General features: G+C 34.4%; 2 protein-coding genes across 3 annotated transcripts; one reads left to right on the top strand and one right to left on the bottom strand.

Moving 5' to 3' along the window:
* Positions 1–1738: 1738 nt before the first annotated feature.
* LOC132314902 (uncharacterized) lies at positions 1739–5820 on the bottom strand. Its single transcript, XM_059813674.1, has 2 exons — positions 4897–5820; positions 1739–2240 (listed from the first exon to the last, which is right to left on the bottom strand). Exon 1 carries the CDS (start codon positions 5457–5459, stop codon positions 4899–4901), a length of 561 nt encoding a protein of 186 aa, XP_059669657.1. The 5' UTR covers positions 5460–5820; the 3' UTR covers positions 1739–2240; positions 4897–4898.
* A 1369-nt stretch (positions 5821–7189) lies between these two features.
* Positions 7190–18727, top strand: LOC132311815 (ACT domain-containing protein ACR12). 2 transcript variants are annotated; one of them, XM_059809923.1, is made up of 10 exons: positions 7201–7501; positions 8188–8242; positions 13651–13773; positions 14315–14409; positions 15367–15451; positions 15602–15661; positions 16764–16819; positions 17010–17115; positions 17235–17303; positions 18343–18727. In XM_059809923.1, the coding sequence occupies exons 1-10, from the start codon at positions 7338–7340 to the stop codon at positions 18403–18405; spliced, it is 876 nt and encodes a 291-aa protein (XP_059665906.1). In that variant the 5' UTR covers positions 7201–7337; the 3' UTR covers positions 18406–18727. The 2 variants fall into 2 exon arrangements, with proteins under 2 accessions (XP_059665907.1, XP_059665906.1); XM_059809924.1 differs by lacking the exon at positions 15602–15661 and having other exon boundaries at positions 7190–7501.
* The last annotated feature ends 2957 nt before the right edge of the window (positions 18728–21684 follow it).

Genomic DNA, 21684 nt, shown 5'->3' with positions numbered 1-21684 from the left:
GATTTGCCCCATCCCAAATGGTAAAAGATCTTGAATGTGTCGGGTGCACCGTGTATCAGATTCATTGTAATCATATGTACATAAGACACACTTATGCATAACATGAAGGCTCAATTTGATACAATGGAAATGGGGAAAAAATAAAAGAAAGGAAATGGAAGAAAATAAAAAGTTGTTTTAAGTATAAAATGTTTGATGGAAAGGGAAGAGAATGGAGGGGTTTGGAAGGAAAGAATAAAGTGTAAACAGTAAGTTTTGTTATCCTCTCAAAAATGGAAGGAAAAGGAAAAAAAGCTAATATTTTTAATGAAATTTTTTAAATACCAAATTTACCTTTATATTTATAAAAGAAAAATTATATGAAAAAAGGTATGATTGTAAATTCATTACATTAATTTTCTTCCAATTCTTTTCCAAACATGTTTACTATAATTTCTTTTATTAATTAACTAAACTCAACAAGTAATTGATATTATCATTTCTTTTCATTTCTTTTCTTTTCCCTTCTATCTAATATTATCTTCTTTTTTTTTTCTTTTTCACTGTACCAAACATACTCGGAGAGGCTCATATGAGCCCCTGCACGCACGGACGTGCACCCAAGATTTATTGACAGCCATACTGAGTAATGGTAGGTTTGAAATTTAGAGGACATGCATGGGTATTATGGGATCATTTGTAGAAAGTTAGACCTTTTAACTTGTATAATGGAAATTTGGGCTTTTAATGCGCAGAGGCGTTTTGAGTGGTCGGTCCTGTTTAATGTCGATTTGGAAATCATTGGGCTTGCAACAAGTGGGCAGAACAATTAAGTTATTTGCATTGGGATAAATTTGAATTTATTGTTGTTAATCTGGGCCTTATTGGGTCTGCAAATGATTGGGCTGGACAAGCAAGTTCTTTGCGTGGGGTAGTGTGACTTAACATTTTTTCTTGTTTTTGGGTGACTAATGTCACAAATTATTTCCAATGAAAGTTGATATTCCCATGAGAAATTTTTCTACCAAACAAAAATTATTATATGTAAGATTTATTTTTTGAAATCAACACTTCTAGAAGGTATGGTTCTCTCTCTTCTCTTCTCTTTCTAAATATTTGGATTGTTGGTTATAATTATAAAGTTCCTAATTTGGGTTTAAAATCTGTAAATCTATATATGTCAATTTTGGCATAACAATGTTTCTGTATATCTTGTAAAGTTTTTTAAAAGAAAAGTCAATTTTGTACATTAATGTTAAATTTCATGCTTATTTGTGTATCTTTCAAATCTAGATGACAAATCACCATAAGCATTATGTTTGCACACTCTTCCAGACTGGAAAATGTAATGGTTTGTACGTCCAAATCGATTTATCTTTAATTAATAATACTTCAACCATCTTGTACTCAATTCTAACTTTATTTTTTCCCATCTTACCACACATTAATCTCAATACTTTATTTCCCCCACTCACTTTATGAAATTGTAAATTGATATAAATACACACAAGTATCTCTCATTCCATCCTTTTGTACTCTCTCACTCTAACCCCCTAATCACCCTACTCCCTCCCTCCCTCTAAGCCCCTGATGTCCCTTTCTTTTGGACAAGAAGGGAAGGGAGGGGAGGGGGAAATCCTCTGCTAGGCTCAAAATCGATTCACACACAATAGATAAATTCAGACATGTCCAAAAGATCCCTAATAAAGCAATTAAACACCATTACCATGACATATTCAAGCAAACAATATAAGTGCTATATATTTAGTTGTTGCTTTTAACAAGCCAAAAGATACAGAATCTCGAGTGCAACAACAAATCCGGTGTCAAGGAAGAAGTTCCAACCACATTTCTGTTTCTCATGAAGAATAGTAAGTACATATTCCAGCAAACTATCTAAGTGCTATACATTTAGTTGTTGCTTTAACCAAGCCAAAAGATACAGAATCTCGAGTACAACAATAAATCCGGTGTCAAGGAAGAAGTTCCAACCACATTTCTGTTTCTCATGAAGAATAGTAAGTATGCAACGTATGTGTGAGTACTGGTGCAGTCTATAGCCCAGATCGTAAGTATGAGTGTAAGTGTGGGAGTACTAATGCAATCTATAGCCCCAGGAATGAATCAGTATCATCTAAAGCACCGCCCACACAAAATATAAAATGAAGTAGCTAGTGTAGTATGTAATCAGTATCTAGACTAGTCTGTGATCAGTATCTATAGTATGTCCACCTTCCTTGCAGTATGTCTCCATGATCCACCTGCCAAAACACCAAAGACGTGTCACTCAAATTTTTTTTTTTTTACCAAAAGAGCAAATTCTATTAATATATCACACTCACAATTTTCTGGCATAATTACCTAGGCTTTGCCAAACTAACAAAAACATCATACAGTCAATAAACAGGAAATAACGACTAGAATGCAGACATAAAAAAACACTCTCAACCAAAGAAAAAATAAACTATAGAAAGAGCACTCAAAACTTCCTATTGCACCCACAACATGTTCCTAGCCGAGCTAGAACTCCCAACCTCCCCTGGAACATATTATACCCTGTCAGAGTTAGAAAAACTGTAAAAGTTCTATTTTGCCCTCCGTTTTAATTAAAAACTAAATTTATTCTGTCATAGCCGATGTCATAAAAAAATTCAAATAATTTTTTCCCCTTATAACCCTAAAATCTTTACTCAATCCCATCAATTCTCTCCCCCTCTATCCTCCCGAACACGGTTTCTATATCTTCTCCGGTTCAACAAATTACCAGTGGTTCACGCTGACAACAATTGACAAATATATTTACAAGAGGTACACTAATAATAGCAATTACTCAACTTGGTAAGTCATAATGCCACCATGAAACTGCCCCTTCAATTGGAAGTTAAAATCTGAAATTGCATTTGATTAATACGACTACAGAAATGGCAAAGCAAACCCAACAATTATTGTGGGCGACTTTCTGGTAGGCACAACTGCTTTATTACCTAGCACGAAACCCCAATCGCGACCTTCTTCTTCTTGTTTTTCAGATCTGACCTCAATACACCAATTGAGTTACTATGCAGAGAGAGAAAAAGGGGTGATGTTTGTGGTTATGCTGGTGGTGACAATGCCAGTAACAAAGAGGAGAGAGTAGGGAAGCAGAGAGAGGAGGAATAGTGTAGGGTGATTTTGTCTGATTAAAATTGGTCAGAGGGCCATTAAGTCACTTTAATCCACTAAAAGGGTATTTTTGGTATTTTAGAAATTATTTTCTAAGGTCAGGGGTGGTCAAGAGTAATTGTGCCAAACCTCAAGGGAGGTTGACCACACTTTTTCAAAAAGTTCCTTCTGAGGGTAATTTCGACAAACCAAAGGTGAGGTTGGGATAATTTACCAAAAAAATAAAAATGATCACTTATTATATAAAAAGTTAATGAAAAATCAAATACATCTCTAAATAACAAGGCATGTCTCCACTCATAATATGAAACAAAAATACTACAATAAAAAGTCAATAATCCCAACTCATGAAAATTACTGAAAAAATAGAAATAAAAATCAAACAAAACCCAAACATGAACCCCATAACAGCTGATAGCAACCCAACCATGAAAATTACTTGAAATAAGAAAACTCAAACATAATTATTAAGCGTTTTTTATTTTTCTTTTTTCCTTCAATCTACCTATAACTAAATCAACCGAAAACCCCTTAAGAAAAAATAAATAAATAAACAATTGTAGGAAAATTTTAAAAATTAAATAGAACTAGGATTATGTTGTCAACAATTACAATGTTCACAAGAGGGAGTCATCAATAAGCTAGGACTACAACTAGACAAAGAAGAAAAATTTAGTGGGGGCGAGTTCATACATATTGGATTTTAACAAATACTTTGTGGGAGCATTAATATAATTTAACCCAAATTCTAGGTAATAAATGTAAATAATAAACACTGACAAACTTCATTTTCTAACAAGTCCCAGACTTCATTTTCTAACTAGTCCCATAATTGTCATTGTAGCACAGGATTTGACTGCCCATTATTCTCAATGCAGTTGAATCAACTTTCATCAACACATTAATGGTGCCGAAAGCAGTTTTCAACACAGTTAAGTTTAGTTTGAAAGTAATGTGTTAAAACACAATTTAATTGTTTTGAAAACTCCTACAGTGAATTAGTTATAAGAAGTAACACTTGAAGAAATTTATAATAATTGTACTTAGATCTTCAACTTTTTAGACAAAAGAGATTGAGGATATCCTCAACACTCAAAACCATTCAAATCAGACACATATAATAGTTATTTTGTAATAATAATAATAATAATAATAATCAAATTTATATTAGATTACTTGCTCCAAAATTGTCGAAATAAACTGCTTTAATGATTAAAGATAGTATGTCTATATATATATATATATATATAGATTTGATTTACATAAAAATGTCCAACTAGATATCTTATATTTTGTTTCATATCAAGGGTTTGTTTATGTAATTTGTGAAATAATCTGTTTTCATAAGTTTATTGCCAATGTGTGCAACAGTTACTCTGTGTATATATAGAATCTAATGCAATTATATTAGACATTAGAGATGATGTATACTGCAAGATGGTAATGATCAATTCCATAAAACATTTAGAAATTACTAAATAAGTAAAATTCTCTTTTATCTCTTTTCTGTACTTCTATTCCATAGAATTGGACTCACTTGATGCTGTTATGAAACTATCTAGCCCTAATTAGTAATTAGGTTTGGAATGGGAAACCCTAATTGTAAATACACTGTAAAAAAACGGATTGAACAACATAAATAGCCACCAGCCAGATTAACATGAAACATCGAACTGTTAACATGAAACATCTAATTGAGAGTTAAATACAATATAAATCATGAATTGAGAAGAGAGGATGAGATAAGTTATTTACCTTCAAGGAATTTTACAGAAGGGGCATTCAACGTAAATTCCTTCCGGGAATTCTCCAAGGTTTTTCAAAATCATGCCCGAATGTTCACCTAGGTCACAACGAACAATGACTTCGTTGTCCTCGTCGGTGTAGAGACTCATGATCTGGAACAACGCCCCCATTGCAGAGAAGACATTGAAATAACAGGGGAGATATGCATCCCAGTAACGCCAACAGCACTGGCAGATTGTGGACGCTATCGTCATAGCGTCAGTTACCGTAACGATGCAAAATCTTTTCCGTCGAACAACTCTTTCAATGCATACCAGAATGGCGTAAAATACACTGACGAGAATGTTGTTAACCTTGGATTTCTCAGCATCCATAAATTGATCGGCTATTGCACTACCGATCTGCAAAGCGATCATGAGCAAGATCAAGAAGGACCTAATTCGGACGGACCTCACCCAACGATAGGCAGCAAGAATTCCGAGATAGGCCTTTTGCAGGCCACCAGCAATTTTGAGACAGACACCATAGAGATTGTTACACGCCGTGTAAAACGAGTCCTCGTATGTGCTCATCACTTTCAAGAAGCAGCAACAGAGATGACACAGAAACAGTGTAATTGAGAGAACTAGAGACTGTTTCCGAAATCAATAGGAATGAGTGTGATCCAGTTGGGAGAGAGAGAGGAGAGAGAGAGAGAGAGGACGGCTACGTTGGAAGAGAGAGAAACTCGATAACGGTGGACATGGTGGCGGTGGCAGAGAGAGCTCAGAGAGAGCTCAGGGAGTTGCGAAGTTTCAGTTGCGCTACATGTGCTTGATCAAATGCATAACCCGGCCTATATATCTAAATAATTGACTCCTCTCGTTGTAGAATTTTTTACATGGTTATCCATAAATTTGTCATACATAATTTGAAATGAGAATGGCGCAATCCCGTAACAAATTTTCACTCAGCACAAAACTGAGATTTGGCGGAACCGCCTTGTATTTGACGAAACTAATCTTTTAAAATACATATTCTCATGTTGTTAGTTTTGTGCCATTTATTAAATGAGTTAAATGTGTTACATCATACATAAATTATCACTCCTATATTAATTATCCAATCTCTATGTTTTTTTTCCTCAATGTTTTTGGGTGAAATGGATTAATTGAGAAAAACAAATTAAACCACACTGCAAACTTGAGTTTTAAAAATAATGATAAGTTCATACTTAATCTTTCGAACTCGTAAACTTTTCGAGTTGACCCTACAAATAAACGAACCAAACTCAAATAAACTTAAGCTGAATTTCAAAGTTAATTTTGTACTAAAATTTCTCTAATTTTAAATTCAAAACTTTAATTTGATAGTCCCTAAAACATAACACGAGTATACTTTACATAACTCAAAATTTAGTTTTCGGCTCAATAAAGATGGTACCATGCCTAAAAAAAAATTAATAGTAAGATCAGGTATGGCATTAAACAACTTAAATTCCATACCACCTGAAAAACGAAAGGTTGATGTCATGAAGTTAGTTTTCCAAGTACGGAAATAATGTGTTATAGAAGGTATAAAATTTAGCCCCCTTACCACATTTCATGCTCTTTCGAGGCCTATTTATGGTCTCAAAACCAAGCATTAATTCATACTGCTGATCCAATTAGATTCAAACTTTGATACCCCATATTTCATGAAAATTATCGACTGCCTCGGAAGCTAATAGCTATTGAATAGGACCAACAAACACACACAATAAAACTACTATAGAAAGAAAAATAATAAAACTTCAAGTGGATTTTATTCAAAAGGAGTAACAAAATTTCATTGAATTGTTCTTGCCATATCCATTCACAACATAAGAAGGATAAATTATACTACCTCACTTAGAATTGTTGTGTTTTCTTAATCACACCATCTAAAATTTTTTTCTCACCACAACTGTTAAACTAAATTTTACAAAATGATAAAAATTAAAATATTATTAACTTTTTATATTCAAAGCCTCAAAGGTGATTTCTTATCACCGGTAAAAAAAAAAAATAATAAAAAAAAATAAATAAATAAAAATTTGAATAATTTATTCGGTCTCTAATTTCTCTAAAGTTCCAGACCTAAATTAATTTGCCAAAAAACTCAAATTGCAAAGGTAAAATCTGACGTGGCGTCGCATCCTCTGGCCTTCGCAAATCCAGAGTTTGGTTGAGAAACATTTCTCAATATTGCACGCTTGCCCTTGCTATATTTGTTTATAGAGTTCAAAAAGTATAACTAACTGCCACTCATACAGGCCCACAAAAAGGGACGCAGAGCCGCTCTAGAAAAATCTCCTCCGCCAGGCTCCAGCTGGCATATAAATATAACCGCTCCAAACACTTGTGCTATGTCATCAATACCGATTTTTCCCAATTCCAATTCCAATTCCAAACAAGTGAAAAACAACAAATACTACTGATTTTCTCTTCCCCATGGCCATCGCTCACGCTTTCTTCTCTTCATCCCTCACTCCCCTTCGATCTAGGGTTTCCGATTTCGATTCCACCCCTCAAATTTCCCATCTCGAGCCCTCCAAGTTCTCCCCAATTCGCCATGGGTTTTCTCAACAAGCTCGATTCATTTTCTTCAGGAAAAAGTGAGGAAAATCTCTCGATTTTCTCGGCCTCACTGTTTGGTAGCTGAGAATAGTTTGATTGATTTGTGTTATTAATTGTAGCTTTGTTTCAGTAACACTTGGAAGAAGTTTTGTTCTATTAAGTCATGGCTAATGGAATATTTAGGTTTAAAATGATTTAATCTCTTCTATTGTTCCCCATTTCTTTAGCTTCCAGTGATTTAACCTTGGATTCTGTCAAGTATTAGCTTCAAACAAGTCTATTTCTCTCTGTAATTTATTCAATTCTTTTATTTTTTACAATTTTCATACACTTTCTCAGCAATCAAGCAGATGATTAGGTTTTTCAGATGATGGATGATTCGCTTGTAAACATTGAGTTGTCAATGTTGATTATATAAGATTTTATTTGGTATCTACAATTGTTTGATTTTTGTGTACTGGCATTGTATGCTTTTACATTTGGTTTCTGCTTACGCTAGATTCTTATATCTGTCTCTATTCATGGATGTTTATGGCAACTGTTACGGCCTTTGAAAATTGTTAGTTGACTTGCATTTCAATATCCTATATGCACTTGAACTTATCTCATTGAAAAAATTAAATAATAAAGCCAGCAGTGGATGAGTCTTTTAGTTTATCAGTATGCTTAGATTGGTTGTGACACAGTTGTTTTAGTGCCTAATATTAGTCCAATTGTGGTGCAGGGATACTGTGCATGCTTCCGTTGATGGTGTGGATTCAATGGGTACAACCTCATTGGTTAGTGAAATGGTTCAATGGCTCCACTTTTCTTACTGATATATTTGTTGTTACGAATCATTGAATGTATGGTCACATGATTAGATAGAAACTTTTTGTCTGCTTGAAGTATGAATGTTTCTTCAGTTTACCAACTTGTTGCCTCGTCAATGCAATCTCTTATTAACACTTTACAAAGGGGTATATTTGATGTTATGATGGGTTTTGTTTAAGTGTCTGATCTGCAACAGTCATGGATCACTTTAGTAGAAAATTAAAAGGAATCAAATATCAGTTGGTACCCATTGTTGTGAATAATGTTTAGCTTTTTAGTTGATGAGAAGATGGATGGTTTAAGGGGAAGAGAGAATAAGATCATGAACTGGTGGTTATTTGGCCCCTTCAAGCAACAATAGTACTCAAACTATGGTGGTCGTTCAGAAGAGGGATAGTCCATGAACAAAAACATATAAAGTAGAAGCTCTATACCACTGTTGGTTGTTTGGATTTTGCCCTCAAAATGTGGTTTTTGGCTGTAAGAAGGATATCTTATGGACTACCTAGGAAGCACGGACACTCCAAAATGGGCGAAGAATCCGTGTCCGACACGTGTCGGACACGGACACGCGTCGGACACGCCCCGACACGTGTCGGACACGCCAAAAAACGTGTCTGGAATTTTTTTATTTTTTTTAATTTTCGGACACGGCCCGGACACGGCACAGACACGGCTCAGACAGCTCGGACACAGCTCGGACACGGCTCGGACACACTTTTCTGGATTTTTTTTTTTTTTTTAAAATTTTTAATGCTGATATGTTAATTTTTCTTTTTTTTAAATTTTTAATGCTGATATGTTCTATTTTTTGTTTTGTACTACCCTAAAGATGCCACAATTCGCCGTGTCCGTGTCCTAAAGATGCTGATATATATATATACTAACATATCAGTGATATATATATATATTCCAACCTAAACATATCAATGTTTTTTTTAAAAAAATTATTAATGCTGATATATATATATATATATATATACACTATTCGCCGTGTCCGTGTCTTAATTTTTTGGGATTTGCCGTGTCGCCATGTCCGTGTCGTGTCGTATCCGTGTCCGTGTTTCTTAGTGGACTACAGAGGAGAAGTTAAAGTTAACAATGTGGAAGTAGATCAAAAAGGAGTTAGGCCCTGGACCTAGAGGAGGAGCAAGGAATAAGAAGAAGAAAAGGATTAAACTACATGACATTGTGATAGTGCTGGTTGTCCATGTCCTTTCCCAAATAGAGTAAATTAACGATCAATATTAGAAAAGCGTTTCTAGAATGTAAGATCCCCTTTTAATCATGTGTACTGGAGGGGTGGACTTGATACAGACACGATCTTTGGAATTAAGCACAAGGTTGGTCCTCTCAAGAATTGAGTTGGGACTCTCAGACTTGACAAAACGAACATTTAATCAGTGCACTAAGGAATTGCCCCTACTTTTGGAATCATCATAAATAAAATTACATAAAATTTTAAAATTTTCAGTTGATTTGTTATTTCTTTGACTAGGACCGGCGTTAAAGATTCCATGCATCATATTATTGTCATTCCAAAGACCAATGGAGCAAGATCAGAACATAAAATAAGAAACTTAAATTGGTAAAATGCCAAAATGCTTATGAATAGTTTTTAGTTGTCACTTGCAGTATGTAGTATATGATTATACTCTTAACTTACAACATATTGTTATTTGATTCCTTCTCTGGTAACTCTGGTTGAGTGAATTGTGGTGCCAGATGAGCTTGTATGAGATTTCGCAAGTTTGCTTGAGTTAAAGGATGCGTGTTGGTTTTTGTCTGTGCAATGCCATCAGTTAAAGGATGTGTGTTGGTTTTTGGTCAAAATATGTCGATGACAAAAAGGGGGTTGCTTTTTATTTTTTTATTCTATGAAAGTTGTCAGTTGAGTTTTTTTGTTTTTGTTTTGTTGTTTTTGGTGTGTGCTGGGGGGGGGGGGGGTTAGAATCAGTCGGGGGGACTTGAGAGGTAGTGGTTCACCGTGCGGCGGACGTCAGTGGTTCGAGTCCGCTTATCTCCAACTCGTGAACTTAGCCATAGCACCCAATTTTTCTGATTCAGCGGTTCGATCTATGATTTATCTAAGAGTACGAGTTGGTTTCTTATTCTATTTAGATGGGATATCTAAGAGGGCCATGACTTGGAGGGTGAGTTGCAATGGTTATGCAGCTTGATGCGGAGAGAGTCATGATTTTAAGTTCATTAGGAAGTCCTGCTATGTTTTATTCTTTTGGCTTACGCATATCGTTTTACTTTCTCAAACTGCACCACAATGCATTTTCAACTAATAAGAAGAAATAATTACAATGGTAATTGTTGTTTAGTCCCAAATGAGTTAAAGAGAATGAATCTAGTATTGAGTTTTGAGGCTAATGCAGTTATAGAATTTATCATAATCCTAGAATGGCATTTTTTTGTATTTGAGTACTTTGATTTTCATGAGCACCTTACTTTCAAGTGGCAATTAGGGTAATTTCTTGGCAAAATGGTAAAAGCTCAAGCTTTCAAGTGTGTAAATATGAATTCAAGTATGACAACAACTACTGTGTGTATAAGAATGTTCAAGGTTCATAGCCTTTATTGTTTTAATGAAGCCTTTAAGCAAGATTATCTTTATGGTTGTTAGAAATTTGGCTGAGGTCTTGCACTAACAGAGAGGGACGAAATGAGGTGGCTTTAGGGGCGGACCCAAAAAAATTTTATTTGTAGGGGTCAAATTAGTAATATGAAAATAAATTAAAAAAATTATAGTATAATATTTTATTTATATTAAAATTTTGGAAACTAGATCTAAGTAAGAATATTTATCAATTAATTAGACTAATTCATAAATCATCAAGTGCATGAAATGAAAAAATAATAATAATAATAGAGATAGGAGCTATATTTGGAAATTTCTAACTTTCCTTTAGTTGTGAGCTTCTAAAAATAAGGCATGAAAGACTCAGTTAAGAATTTTAATAAATTTTGGGGGAGACACATGCTTAAATCTTATTAATATTTTGAAATTAACTATTTATAGGAACTTATGTTTTAGGGATTATACAAAATTTTGGGGGTTCTATGTCCCCCTTGGTCCTCACGTAGTTCTGCTCTGGGTATCTTTGTATTTAGTTTATCTTTTTCTTTTATAGGGTGGAAAGAGAGAAAATTGGAAGGATATATAGGCTCTAAAAGTTAGTTTGGGTAGTTGAAGGGTTGGGAAATGTAGAAGGGCCTGAGCCGGGCCAAACGCAACCCAACACGCCCGATCGACTGGGCTGCCCACCATCCAGAAGTTTCAGAGGCCGGACCCAGTGTACACAACACCTAAAATAGCAATAGTGGGCCTCCGTTTGGGCCAATTTGCATATGCAGACCACCCCACAAAGGAGGAAGATACATCAACCTACAACCTAAGGGCAAAATGTAAGAAATTAGGGCAAAGGTAGGCTTCTATAAAGGGAAGCGAGGAGTGAAAAAGAAAGGTAGATTGTTTGGAGTGTGAGAAAATCTTTTCCTGATATAGAACGGCATTTTCTTGCATCTTCAGTAGTCTAAGTTGATCCTAATTGTTGACGATGTGGGGAATTGATTTTAAATTGAGGGTGTTGAGTTGATCTCAACCAGACCATTTATCTTAGTTTTTCCTTAAGGTTGCCCTTCAAGGAAAAAGGCCATTAAGGAATCTATTTCCTAAAGAGTGTATGATAAGGAGTGTAAAGGAACTTAAGTGGTTAGAAAATGATGTACCTTTTGAAAGGGCAAGAATTGACTCTGACTTTGTGCAGTTTGTCCAGTCTTCCCACTTATCTTAGGTCTTTTTACAGTATTGCTTCACAGTTAGCTTCTAGGAATGGGAAAAGGTGCGGTTTGTCCGGTCTTCCCACTTATCTTAGGTCTCTTTTCAGTATTACGTCCTCGGTAGCTTCTAGGAATGGGAAAACATCACAGGGGAATTTCTACAGTAAGTATCACCTTTTGGATTGGCTTTCCATTTGTTTTCTTAAAGAGGTTTGTGGCTTAGGGATTTAGTTCTTTGGTGGTGATGAATCAAGTTCTTAATGGTAAGTGTTTATGTAGAGAGATGTATAGCCTACTCAGGAAAATGATTGTGCAAATTTGGTTATAGTTGGCATGGTTGGTGGTCCAATGAGGTGAGGGAATCTAGTGTTATAGAGCTGCCGGCTCTGCAAAGCCATCACAAGTGGTGTGAAGAATTTTTTTTTTAATGGCAAGTGTTTATATAGATTTGTTACAGAGAGATGGATAGCCTACAGAGGAAAATGATTGTGCAAATTTGGTTGTAGTTGGCATGGTCGGTGGTTTAGTGAGGTGAGGGAATCTAATGTTATAGAGCTACCAGCTGTGCAACGCCATTGTAAGTGGTGTGAAGGAGTTTTCTAGAGGAGTAAAGTTCAGGGGTAGTGCAGGAGAAAGAGTTTACTCTTGGAAATTGATGTGGCTCTTGCAGTGAAGTCCCTTGAGTGGTCTGACTTGCTTTAAATGTGCATCGCGATCTGAGTCAATGTCTATACCTTGGGTTGAGATCTTCTGCATTATAACTCTATCTTCATGAGAAACCTTTGGGATTTGGAATTCAAAACCTGATGGGTGCTGGAAATCTTTGTTCTGGTATCTGTAGGGAGTACAAGATTTCAGCTCTGGTGCTTTTGCATGGAGATGGCATTGGAGGCCGAATATTGTCAGAAGAGATACCCTTGCCTTATGCTACAAGCTTGTCATATTCAGAAACATTCAGATGTGTGTTTTTATTTTTATTGGAAAGGGGCTATTTGGTTGGTGTAGTAGTATAAGCTTGAGCTGCCGAGTGTGTGAATGTAGATTTGAGTGTTAGGACCGCCACTTTGTGAATATAATGCAAAAGTTTAGCTTTATACTCAATTTCTCCCTCTCATATTGTCTATTAACAGGACCGGGACTGGATAATAACCTTAATGGCCTATTGCTGTTCATTGTAACATTTGGACATATAATGGCTGCTTTTAGTGAAATCCAACTCCATCGCTCTTGCTCATTGTATTTGTTCTGTTTTAATAAGGTATTCTACAACTCTTTTTGCCCCCTTTTTCTCTCAGCATGGGCAATAATATTGCATCTAGTGCATTCGAACTTCCAATCTTTGAAAGCTGGTCCAGTGTCATTTAGAATGTGCTTTTCAGCAAATGGTGCCAGGACAATTGTGCGACATAATATAATAATGATAGTTTTCTAAATTCAATGCATCATATTAATTTATATGTGGTATAGTCATTGCTTATCTGTTGTTGATTATGAATTTATTGAGCGTATTTTACTATGCTTTACCAATTGCAAATGCCATGCTAACACTGACAAAATGTCGATCTTTTCTTTTTCTTATTTTCAGATGTCTGATCAGGATGCCGATTATGTTCCAATGCCAATAGTCCTGATAGATCAAGATTCAGATTCTGATGCAACTATTGTGCAAGTTAGTTTTGGAGATCGCCTTGGTGCTCTTATTGACACGGTAAAATGACTTGCTTACTCATTCTGTACCCTGTTCCAGGTGTGTTATGTTGTTACTCTTGAAGAGAGATAAGTACATGATGTAAATAGCTTTATTTGATTGATAAGTCTTCCTGACGGGAAAACTGGGTTTGGCATCTGTAAATCTGTAATGTGGAGAAATTGTGAGAGGAGCTTGGGGCAACTATTAGCCATATGAAGTATATATCTCTCTCTCTCTCTCCCATCAGTTGATCAGCTTCTCAGATAACACTTTTCGACGTTGTAATGTCAAATTGTATATTGGATGTTTTCATTTTGCTTATAAATGTCACTGAGTGCATGTCCTGTATAATTGACTATTAGGTTAAAAATAGATTATGAGCAGCACATGACCATTGTGTGCTTAAGTTGGTATAAGTTGTAGTTTGTTTGTTTGAAAGAAGCTCTAATTGTAGAGACTTTTGTGCTTAGCTGTTCATATCTAGTTTTTCGACTGACATGAGTCTTTTGGCCTTCAAATAATATTAAGTTTTCGACTGGTCTTGGTTTGTTCTGGGCAGATGAAGGCATTAAAAGATTTAGGCTTGGATGTGGCAAAGGGAACTGTTACCACTGAGGGATCAGTGACACAAACAAAGTTTTTTATTACACGATTGTGAGTAACTCTTTCAGCATTTATATCTTCTCTATGTTGCATAGATAGAGATGAGATTACGATGGATGAATCTTGTTTTATGCTTAGAGATGGATTAACTTCTTGAGGTTTTGTATGTTGGTGAAATGTCAACTCCAGAGCCAAGAGGAAATTAAAAAAAAGAAAAAAAAAATGATTTATATATTTAATTTTCTTTTGGTACAATTACATACGGGGGTCAGAGACCACTGAATTTTGAATTCTTCATGATTGGTTATAATGCACATAAGCTATTCCTCACTACTTTGTGTTTTCTTTAATTATAGTGGTAAAATGTTTGAGGCCTACAAGGTCACCAATCATGATAATGTTCACTCCTATACATAATTTATGGCCATTATATCTGTCGCTTGGCTTATGCATATACTGTACCATTATAGGGAATAAATTCATGATAAGATAAAAAAAAAAAAAAATCATCAACTGACCTTGTTGCATCATATGCTGAATCTGAATTTAGGTAAATCCATACGGAATTATATACCTGAGTGGGTTTTAGAATTGTTCACAGAGAGTTTGGAAAGCTTTATTATGCCTCATGAGGTGTATCAGAAATTATTAAACTTACTGATCTCATAAATGCAAGTATATGCACTATAGAAATGAATCTGAGATGGAATGATGATAATTTATGTTTTTTCACTTTTAAACATGTTAATTTTTTATTATATGCTGGCCTGGCATCATGATTTAGAGAGGCAATTTTGTTCTGTACTTAAATATCTGATAGCTTTATAGTGATTTTCTAAACAAATTTCTAATGAGATGCTTTTTTATTTTCTTCTAAATCAGCAATGCTACTGAAAGCAAATATTTGCAATATTCACATCCTGAGCATTTAAATGAAAATATTTTGTTTTCCCCCCTATTGTTGCGTAATCACTAACATTTACAGAGCTCTATTGAATTATATGGTAGAATCACTGGACGCAAAGTTGAAGATCCTGATTTATTGGAGAGAATTCGGCTCACCATTATCAACAACCTTCTGAAGTATCATCCAGTATGTTTGACAAGTTGATGCCTTCACTCTTTAAATTATCTTCATCATCATTTTGTTGAATTACAATGAATGAAAGTTTGCCCACTTGTTCTTTACATTGCTTACTGGTGTTTTCGTCTTTTCCTGAAATTATAATGTTTTGCTTGTTAGGAGTCTAGCGAGCAACTTGCCATGGGTGAGGCTTTTGGAATAAAAGCTCCAACAAAGAAGGTTATAATATTAACTAAGCAATATCCATTGTTTCTTATATTCTTAATTTGGTTCACTTTGTCTCTACTTTCCATATGATCGACATTCCTTCACTGAGATCAAGCAGCCAGTTTCTGTCTCTTATTTTTCCCCCCATATTTTGGAGCATTTATGTGTCCTGCTTTCTGGTGCAAATTTTAGGATGGAAAATTTTAATTCTGAAGAAAATATTTTGTGAATGTTGATGGACCCCAACAGAAGCATCAACCTGCAATTCCGGACCCTAGCATATGTCGGAGGTTATAGTGTTAGAAACTTGTAGGGATTACTGGATTGGTGTTTTATGTGTGTTGTTGTAGTTAGTGTGGGACTCTTTATTGAATGATGCTATGGGAAAGAGTTTGTACAAACATTCTGGATTGGTGTTTTTTGTGTGTTGTTGTAGTTAGTAACTTAGTGTGGGACTCATTTTGATAGACCGTAGAGATTTTGTGAAATTAAGAAAATCTTAGCATATCAATGATATAGTTGTGACTTGTTCACATAGTAAAGAAGTAAAAAATGGTTTGACTTCCCTACAGGAGTTTTTTGTAATAGAGAGTGATGGTTTAGTCCTTCAATACTACTTTTACATCTGTACAGGATTTTTAGTTGGGATAATTTATTTATTTTGCAGCAGATATGTTGTTTTCATGTTTACATGAGCTTTTATGAACATATAGGTTTTACTTGTGGAGTGATTAAATTTCAACCTACATCAGTCAAACTTAACAATCTTGGATGCCTGATTCAATTCACTTACTTAATGATTGAAGTCCAAGATGTAATAGAAATATATGTCCTTGTTGTGGAGTGCTAATTGTTTGCCATAAATTACTAAGTGAATGCTCAAGTTAGTCAAAGTACATAATTTAGGTCTTGGCAACTGATTTATAATTTGTTGACCTAATTCAGCTTGAAGTTGTCTTCATAAGTAAGCTTTCAAAAGATTTTTGTCTTCATAAGAACTTCAAAACTATTTTTTTCTATTCTAGATGTCTTGGAACAATCATTGTGTCTTATTTATGCTATATCAGTATAGTTAACCTTAAAAATTGTCTCAAAAATTTTCTTCTAATGGCAGCTTGATGTTGATATTGCAACCCACATACATGTCAAGGATGATGGACCTAAAAGGAGGTTTGCAACTTCATTGGAATGGCTTTTAGTATAATTATTTGCAATAATTTATTTTTTTCCCCATTTCTAATTACTTGGTGACCCATTTATTTTTTCCCCATTTCAAATTCAATTAACTTTTATTTGTAAAGGATATTAACTTGATATATTACTGAATTATCCACCATCTTTAACTGGTTGCATTTCCCAGCTTGTTATATATAGAGACAGCAGATCGACCTGGGTTGCTGCTTGAGATCATCAAAATTATGGCTGATATAAACATTAATGTTGAGTCAGCAGAGATCGATACTGAAGTATGCCATCTCTCTATCCCTCCCTCCCACCACACACACACACACACACACACAACCATATATATATATATATATATAGATATCGGATTTTAATCAACATCCTTGCTGTCATCTTATAGGGTTTGGTTGCCAAAGATACGTTTCATGTCAGCTACAGAGGGGCTGCATTAAATAGTTCCTTGTCCCAGGTAAATTTTTAGATGTGATTCAGTAATTAGCTTAAATATCTTTAGAGCCAGCATAAGCTCTTAGTTTATTGTGAATTAAGCTTCTGCTGTATTAAGTTTGTTTATCATTATAATTTCAAGTTCTGCTACCACTGATACAAAATTCTTTGAATACACAGAGGAACTGGTGATGGTTTGTACAAAATGACACAAATCCTCGAGTGTAAACCTGTGATTAATATACCTACCTGTCATAATTTCAATTCCCTATGGTATTCAGGTTTTTTGACTGAAAATACTTAATTATTAAGCAACGGAACAGTTTTTCTTATCCATTAGCCATTTTTTCCTGTAAATTGATGCTTGATTTTCCTACCTATTTTTCAGTTCCAAATCCCTCCGGGTTTCATATACTTTTGAGTGAAATTACTTAATTTACTTCATTATGTGCTTTTGATTGCTTTCCTGTTGCATCAAAACATAATTGAATCAACAGGGTCATAATCTGACTCGGAAGGAAATTATTGAATTCCTATAGTACTCCACTTGCCCGAATCCTTTCTTGCCCTATTATGCAAATTAAACAAACTGGAATATTGCACTTTATATGCATTCTAGGGGAAGTTATTAATACTAGAAGAAGTGGTGACTGGAAGGGAAGAGTACGATTTATGAAATTAATTTGTAATTGTTCTCAAACTTACAGTTCTGCCCTTGCAAGAGGCAAGCATTTTATTATAAAATTAACAGCATTTTCGGAATTAAAAAAAAACTTGAGACAAGCATTCAGTGACCCTTCTATTTATTTGTATCCTAGAAACAAAACTGGATTGTAGTAGCAAGGAAGGGAAATCATGTAATTTTTTCATTATTATTCTCTTACTTGCGGTTATGCCCTTGCAAGCATATCCTATGAAAATCAGGGGCATTTAGGGTTTAAGAGCTTTAAACATCAGCAATTTGGCAATCTTTTACTATTCATAGTACTAATAGACAATCAATTTCATTATTTAAGTTTTAATTTTGTTTTGGAATTCTCTCATTTCATTTGAACATGCAGGTGTTGACAAATTGTCTGCGTTACTACCTTCGAAGACCAGAAACAGATGAAGACAGTTACTAACACTTGGGGAAGTGCAGTGTACGATTTTCTGTACCAAATCATTCTGTGGACTCGAGTCGCCTGTTGAGTTTTCTTGTAACAAGATACCGAGTTCATGTTCCTTGCTAGATACAGTGTTCCTCAACATTAAATAAACACAGTCGAAAACTAGTTGTGTGCACTTTATTTTTGTTCCGTCAATGTTTTGCAATATAGTTACCTTCAAGAAAATGTTTACATATGGCTGGTTTGTTGGAATAGCTGGATTTGGAAAAGGCCAGATAAAAGTGTTCTTTTTCTTCTTCTTTCTTATTAATTTTTACTTTTATCATTTCGGAATGAATGAATGGTCTCCTCTCAACTCAATACTTCATTTGGTTTCATTGGTATATTGTTTGACTTACTCGCTGTTGTGAGCTAGTGACAACTTGAAGAAACAGTCCTTGGTTAAATGTTCGAAAAAAAACACGTGGTTCACTATCATTTGGTCTAGAAAATCTTATAATTTGATGCTTGAAAGTAAATGTCACTCGTACCAGAATATTGTGCAGTTTCGACCGACCGGGGCATTTTGATCAGGCAGCTTTACTCTATTAACAATTAAGGAGATCCAAGAACACAAAGCACCATAAGTACACACTGCAAACTCTAATATAAAAAAACAAATTCTAATTTTATGGAAGAGCACTAATTGTTACAGGGAGCCTTGTCTGCGTTGGATTTACAGGTGTGAATCTGGATGTAAAGTGAAATGAACATAAATAAATTAGGTGTTTGCACTTAACAGTGTCTCGGGTGGATGAGAATATTATAAACATGGTTATTCATAGGATCTAGAGTTTCTGAAGTCTTGTCTACATCGGATTCACACGATCCTGATGTGAAGTGAAATAAACATAAATAGATTAGATGTTTTCACTTAACAGTGTCTCAGGTGGAAGAGAATATTACAAACATGGTTATTGATCATCACGAGGTACTTAGAAAATTTATTTATTAACCTTTTTTTTCAGAATTAAATTTGCATTGACATGGTTGGGAAATTTTTATTATGTTTTTTTGCATTGACATGTGAATGAATATTTTACATGAGGTAAAATTAGTAAATAGAGTTTATAGAACAAAAAAGTGGGCTAGGGACCAAAGCCCAAAGATATGCCACATCGGGAGTAGCAATTACTTAAGCCCAAAGGGCAGTCGTAGAGGACAAAACCAAAAGTTGGCCCATCCCATCGATAGGCTGTTGGGAGGAACGGTCACCTTCTTCATTGGTCAAGAGGAAATGTGATGTCACGGTTCGGGTTGAGGCACCTCTTTTTCAAATCTTACCCTACAATGCAAATCTTTTCTCAAATTCAATTTGCGGCGCTCCGCATCAGGTCGGGGCAGGGTGGGCCGCCCCGATATATATATATATATATATATATATATATATATATTTTAAGAAAAATAATTCAGACTTAAATTAATTAATTTTAAATTTTGTAATTTTTTTTGCAGTTTCGTAAAGTATTTAACAATCCTAATAACAAAAATATTGCTAAAATTAAATTTATCGTAAGAAATAGAGAAAAAATAATAATTACAATTGATAAAATAATATTTATTTATGTATTAATTATTAATCCGGACAGGTTTAGGATTTTGCGGGTTTCGAATTTTCTTTTCAAACTCGTCCCTAACCCGATTAGGATGATCCCTAACTCCTCCTATTAGGGACGAGACAAGATGGAACGAGACCCTACAAGACGGGTTAAATTAACATTCCTAACAATAAATTGACATCACTTATGTAATAACTTTTTAAAAATATATATATATTTATGTTGCACTAAGTTATTTTAGTTTAGATAAAGTAAAACTGTTTATACAACCTTGAATCATGTGTACCAAATATTCACGAAGCTTCTTCCTTTTCATTCCAACAATTGGTTCTAGTTTTCCAAATCTACATGTCATTTGTAAATTACTCTTTTCTAACTAAACACAAATGGTATCATGCTATTTTAGTAGCGCTGAATCGATCTTTTGAATTTGAAATTGAATAAAATTTAGTTAAAACTTTGAATTATAATTTGTTTCAATTTTAATTCAAGATATCAAATCAGCACTCCCAAACACAAAATCAACTTTTCTGTTAAAACCTTTATCAAATAATATATATAATAATCGTCTATTGATGTTAGATTCTAATCGATACTTTTTCATAAAAATGAGTTGAGATTCTCTATACAACACGAGTGCTGTATAAATATAAAAAATAAAAAACCCAAAGATGACCAAGTCACGTAAAAAATGATAGCGAAAATAAAAACAAGAAAGCTCCGTTTCGAAGTAAAATATTTGTTTCAGAAATTTTTTTTATTTTTTAAGTAAAATATTTTTTTATTTGTATTTTTTTAGTATTTGGTAAAGGTTTAGGTCAAGTCATTTAGAAAAAAGTATAAAATAACTACTAAAAGTTAATGAATAAATTATTTTTATTAAATTTTAATATATATTTTGTTGATAAATATTTTACAACAATCAAATATCAAAAAAATAAAAAATATTTTTTTTTGAAAAAAACAAAATTTAAGTTGTATGACACATCCCAATGATAAAAGTCAAAACGAAGTCAACGGTTGTCTTATCTAAAACAATCATTTTCTTTTATGTATCTCATGCCACTTTAGTATTTTTATCAGTTTGGTCCCACCATAACATTCGGATTGAGACAGACAATACCAAATATAATGAGCCCAGGTTAAATATTGGAAATGGACTGTGCCCAAAAATATAAAAGGACTGGTTATTATGTCACGCAACGTGGTCCAATCTATAAAGGATAAAGTGCAAATAACCCCCCTGTACTATTGACAAATTGCAACTAACCCCCCTAAACTAAAAAAAACCCCCTAAACTATGAATTTGTTGCATTTCAGTCCATTCCGGTGACCGACTTAACCGGAAAAATAAAAAGTCTGAATTGCCCTTATGATTATATATATATATATAAAGAAATAAAATAATAAATAAACATATATATATATATATATATATTTCTGGTTTTAAACTGAATTTATATATATGTGTTTATATATATATATAACATTGGAGATTGAAGAGAGAGAGAAGCATCAGGCTGGAGATTGAATCATGAAGAAAATGAAGGAAAAAGATGGTGGCGGCGGCGGCGATTATGGTGACGGAAGAGGAGGTAAGTCGGCGATTATGGTGACGATGCGGAGTCGACGCGTCAAAACCCAAATCATCCTCGTCGCCGCTGGGATCTCGCTGCCGTCATCTCCTGCGCCTGCC

Source organism: Cornus florida, unplaced genomic scaffold (genome assembly GCF_030987335.1).
Source record: "Cornus florida cultivar Cherokee Brave unplaced genomic scaffold, ASM3098733v1 CherokeeBrave_3.0.0_Hap2_Chr06, whole genome shotgun sequence".
Classification (NCBI taxonomy): domain Eukaryota; kingdom Viridiplantae; phylum Streptophyta; class Magnoliopsida; order Cornales; family Cornaceae; genus Cornus; species Cornus florida.
Note: the sequence above shows the minus strand (reverse complement) of the source record. Positions and strands in the feature narration are given on the sequence as shown.

Excerpts from the sequence above, each read along its gene's own strand:
- LOC132311815 (XM_059809923.1), top strand. The coding sequence starts at position 7,338 with ATGGCCATCGCTCACGCTTTCTTCTCTTCATCCCTCACTCCCCTTCGA. Across the intron at positions 8,243-13,650 it reads CAATGGGTACAACCTCATTG|ATGTCTGATCAGGATGCCGA; the intron begins GTTAGTGAAATG and ends TCTTATTTTCAG. Across the intron at positions 13,774-14,314 it reads TTGGTGCTCTTATTGACACG|ATGAAGGCATTAAAAGATTT; the intron begins GTAAAATGACTT and ends TGTTCTGGGCAG.
- LOC132314902 (XM_059813674.1), bottom strand. The coding sequence starts at position 5,459 with ATGAGCACATACGAGGACTCGTTTTACACGGCGTGTAACAATCTCTAT.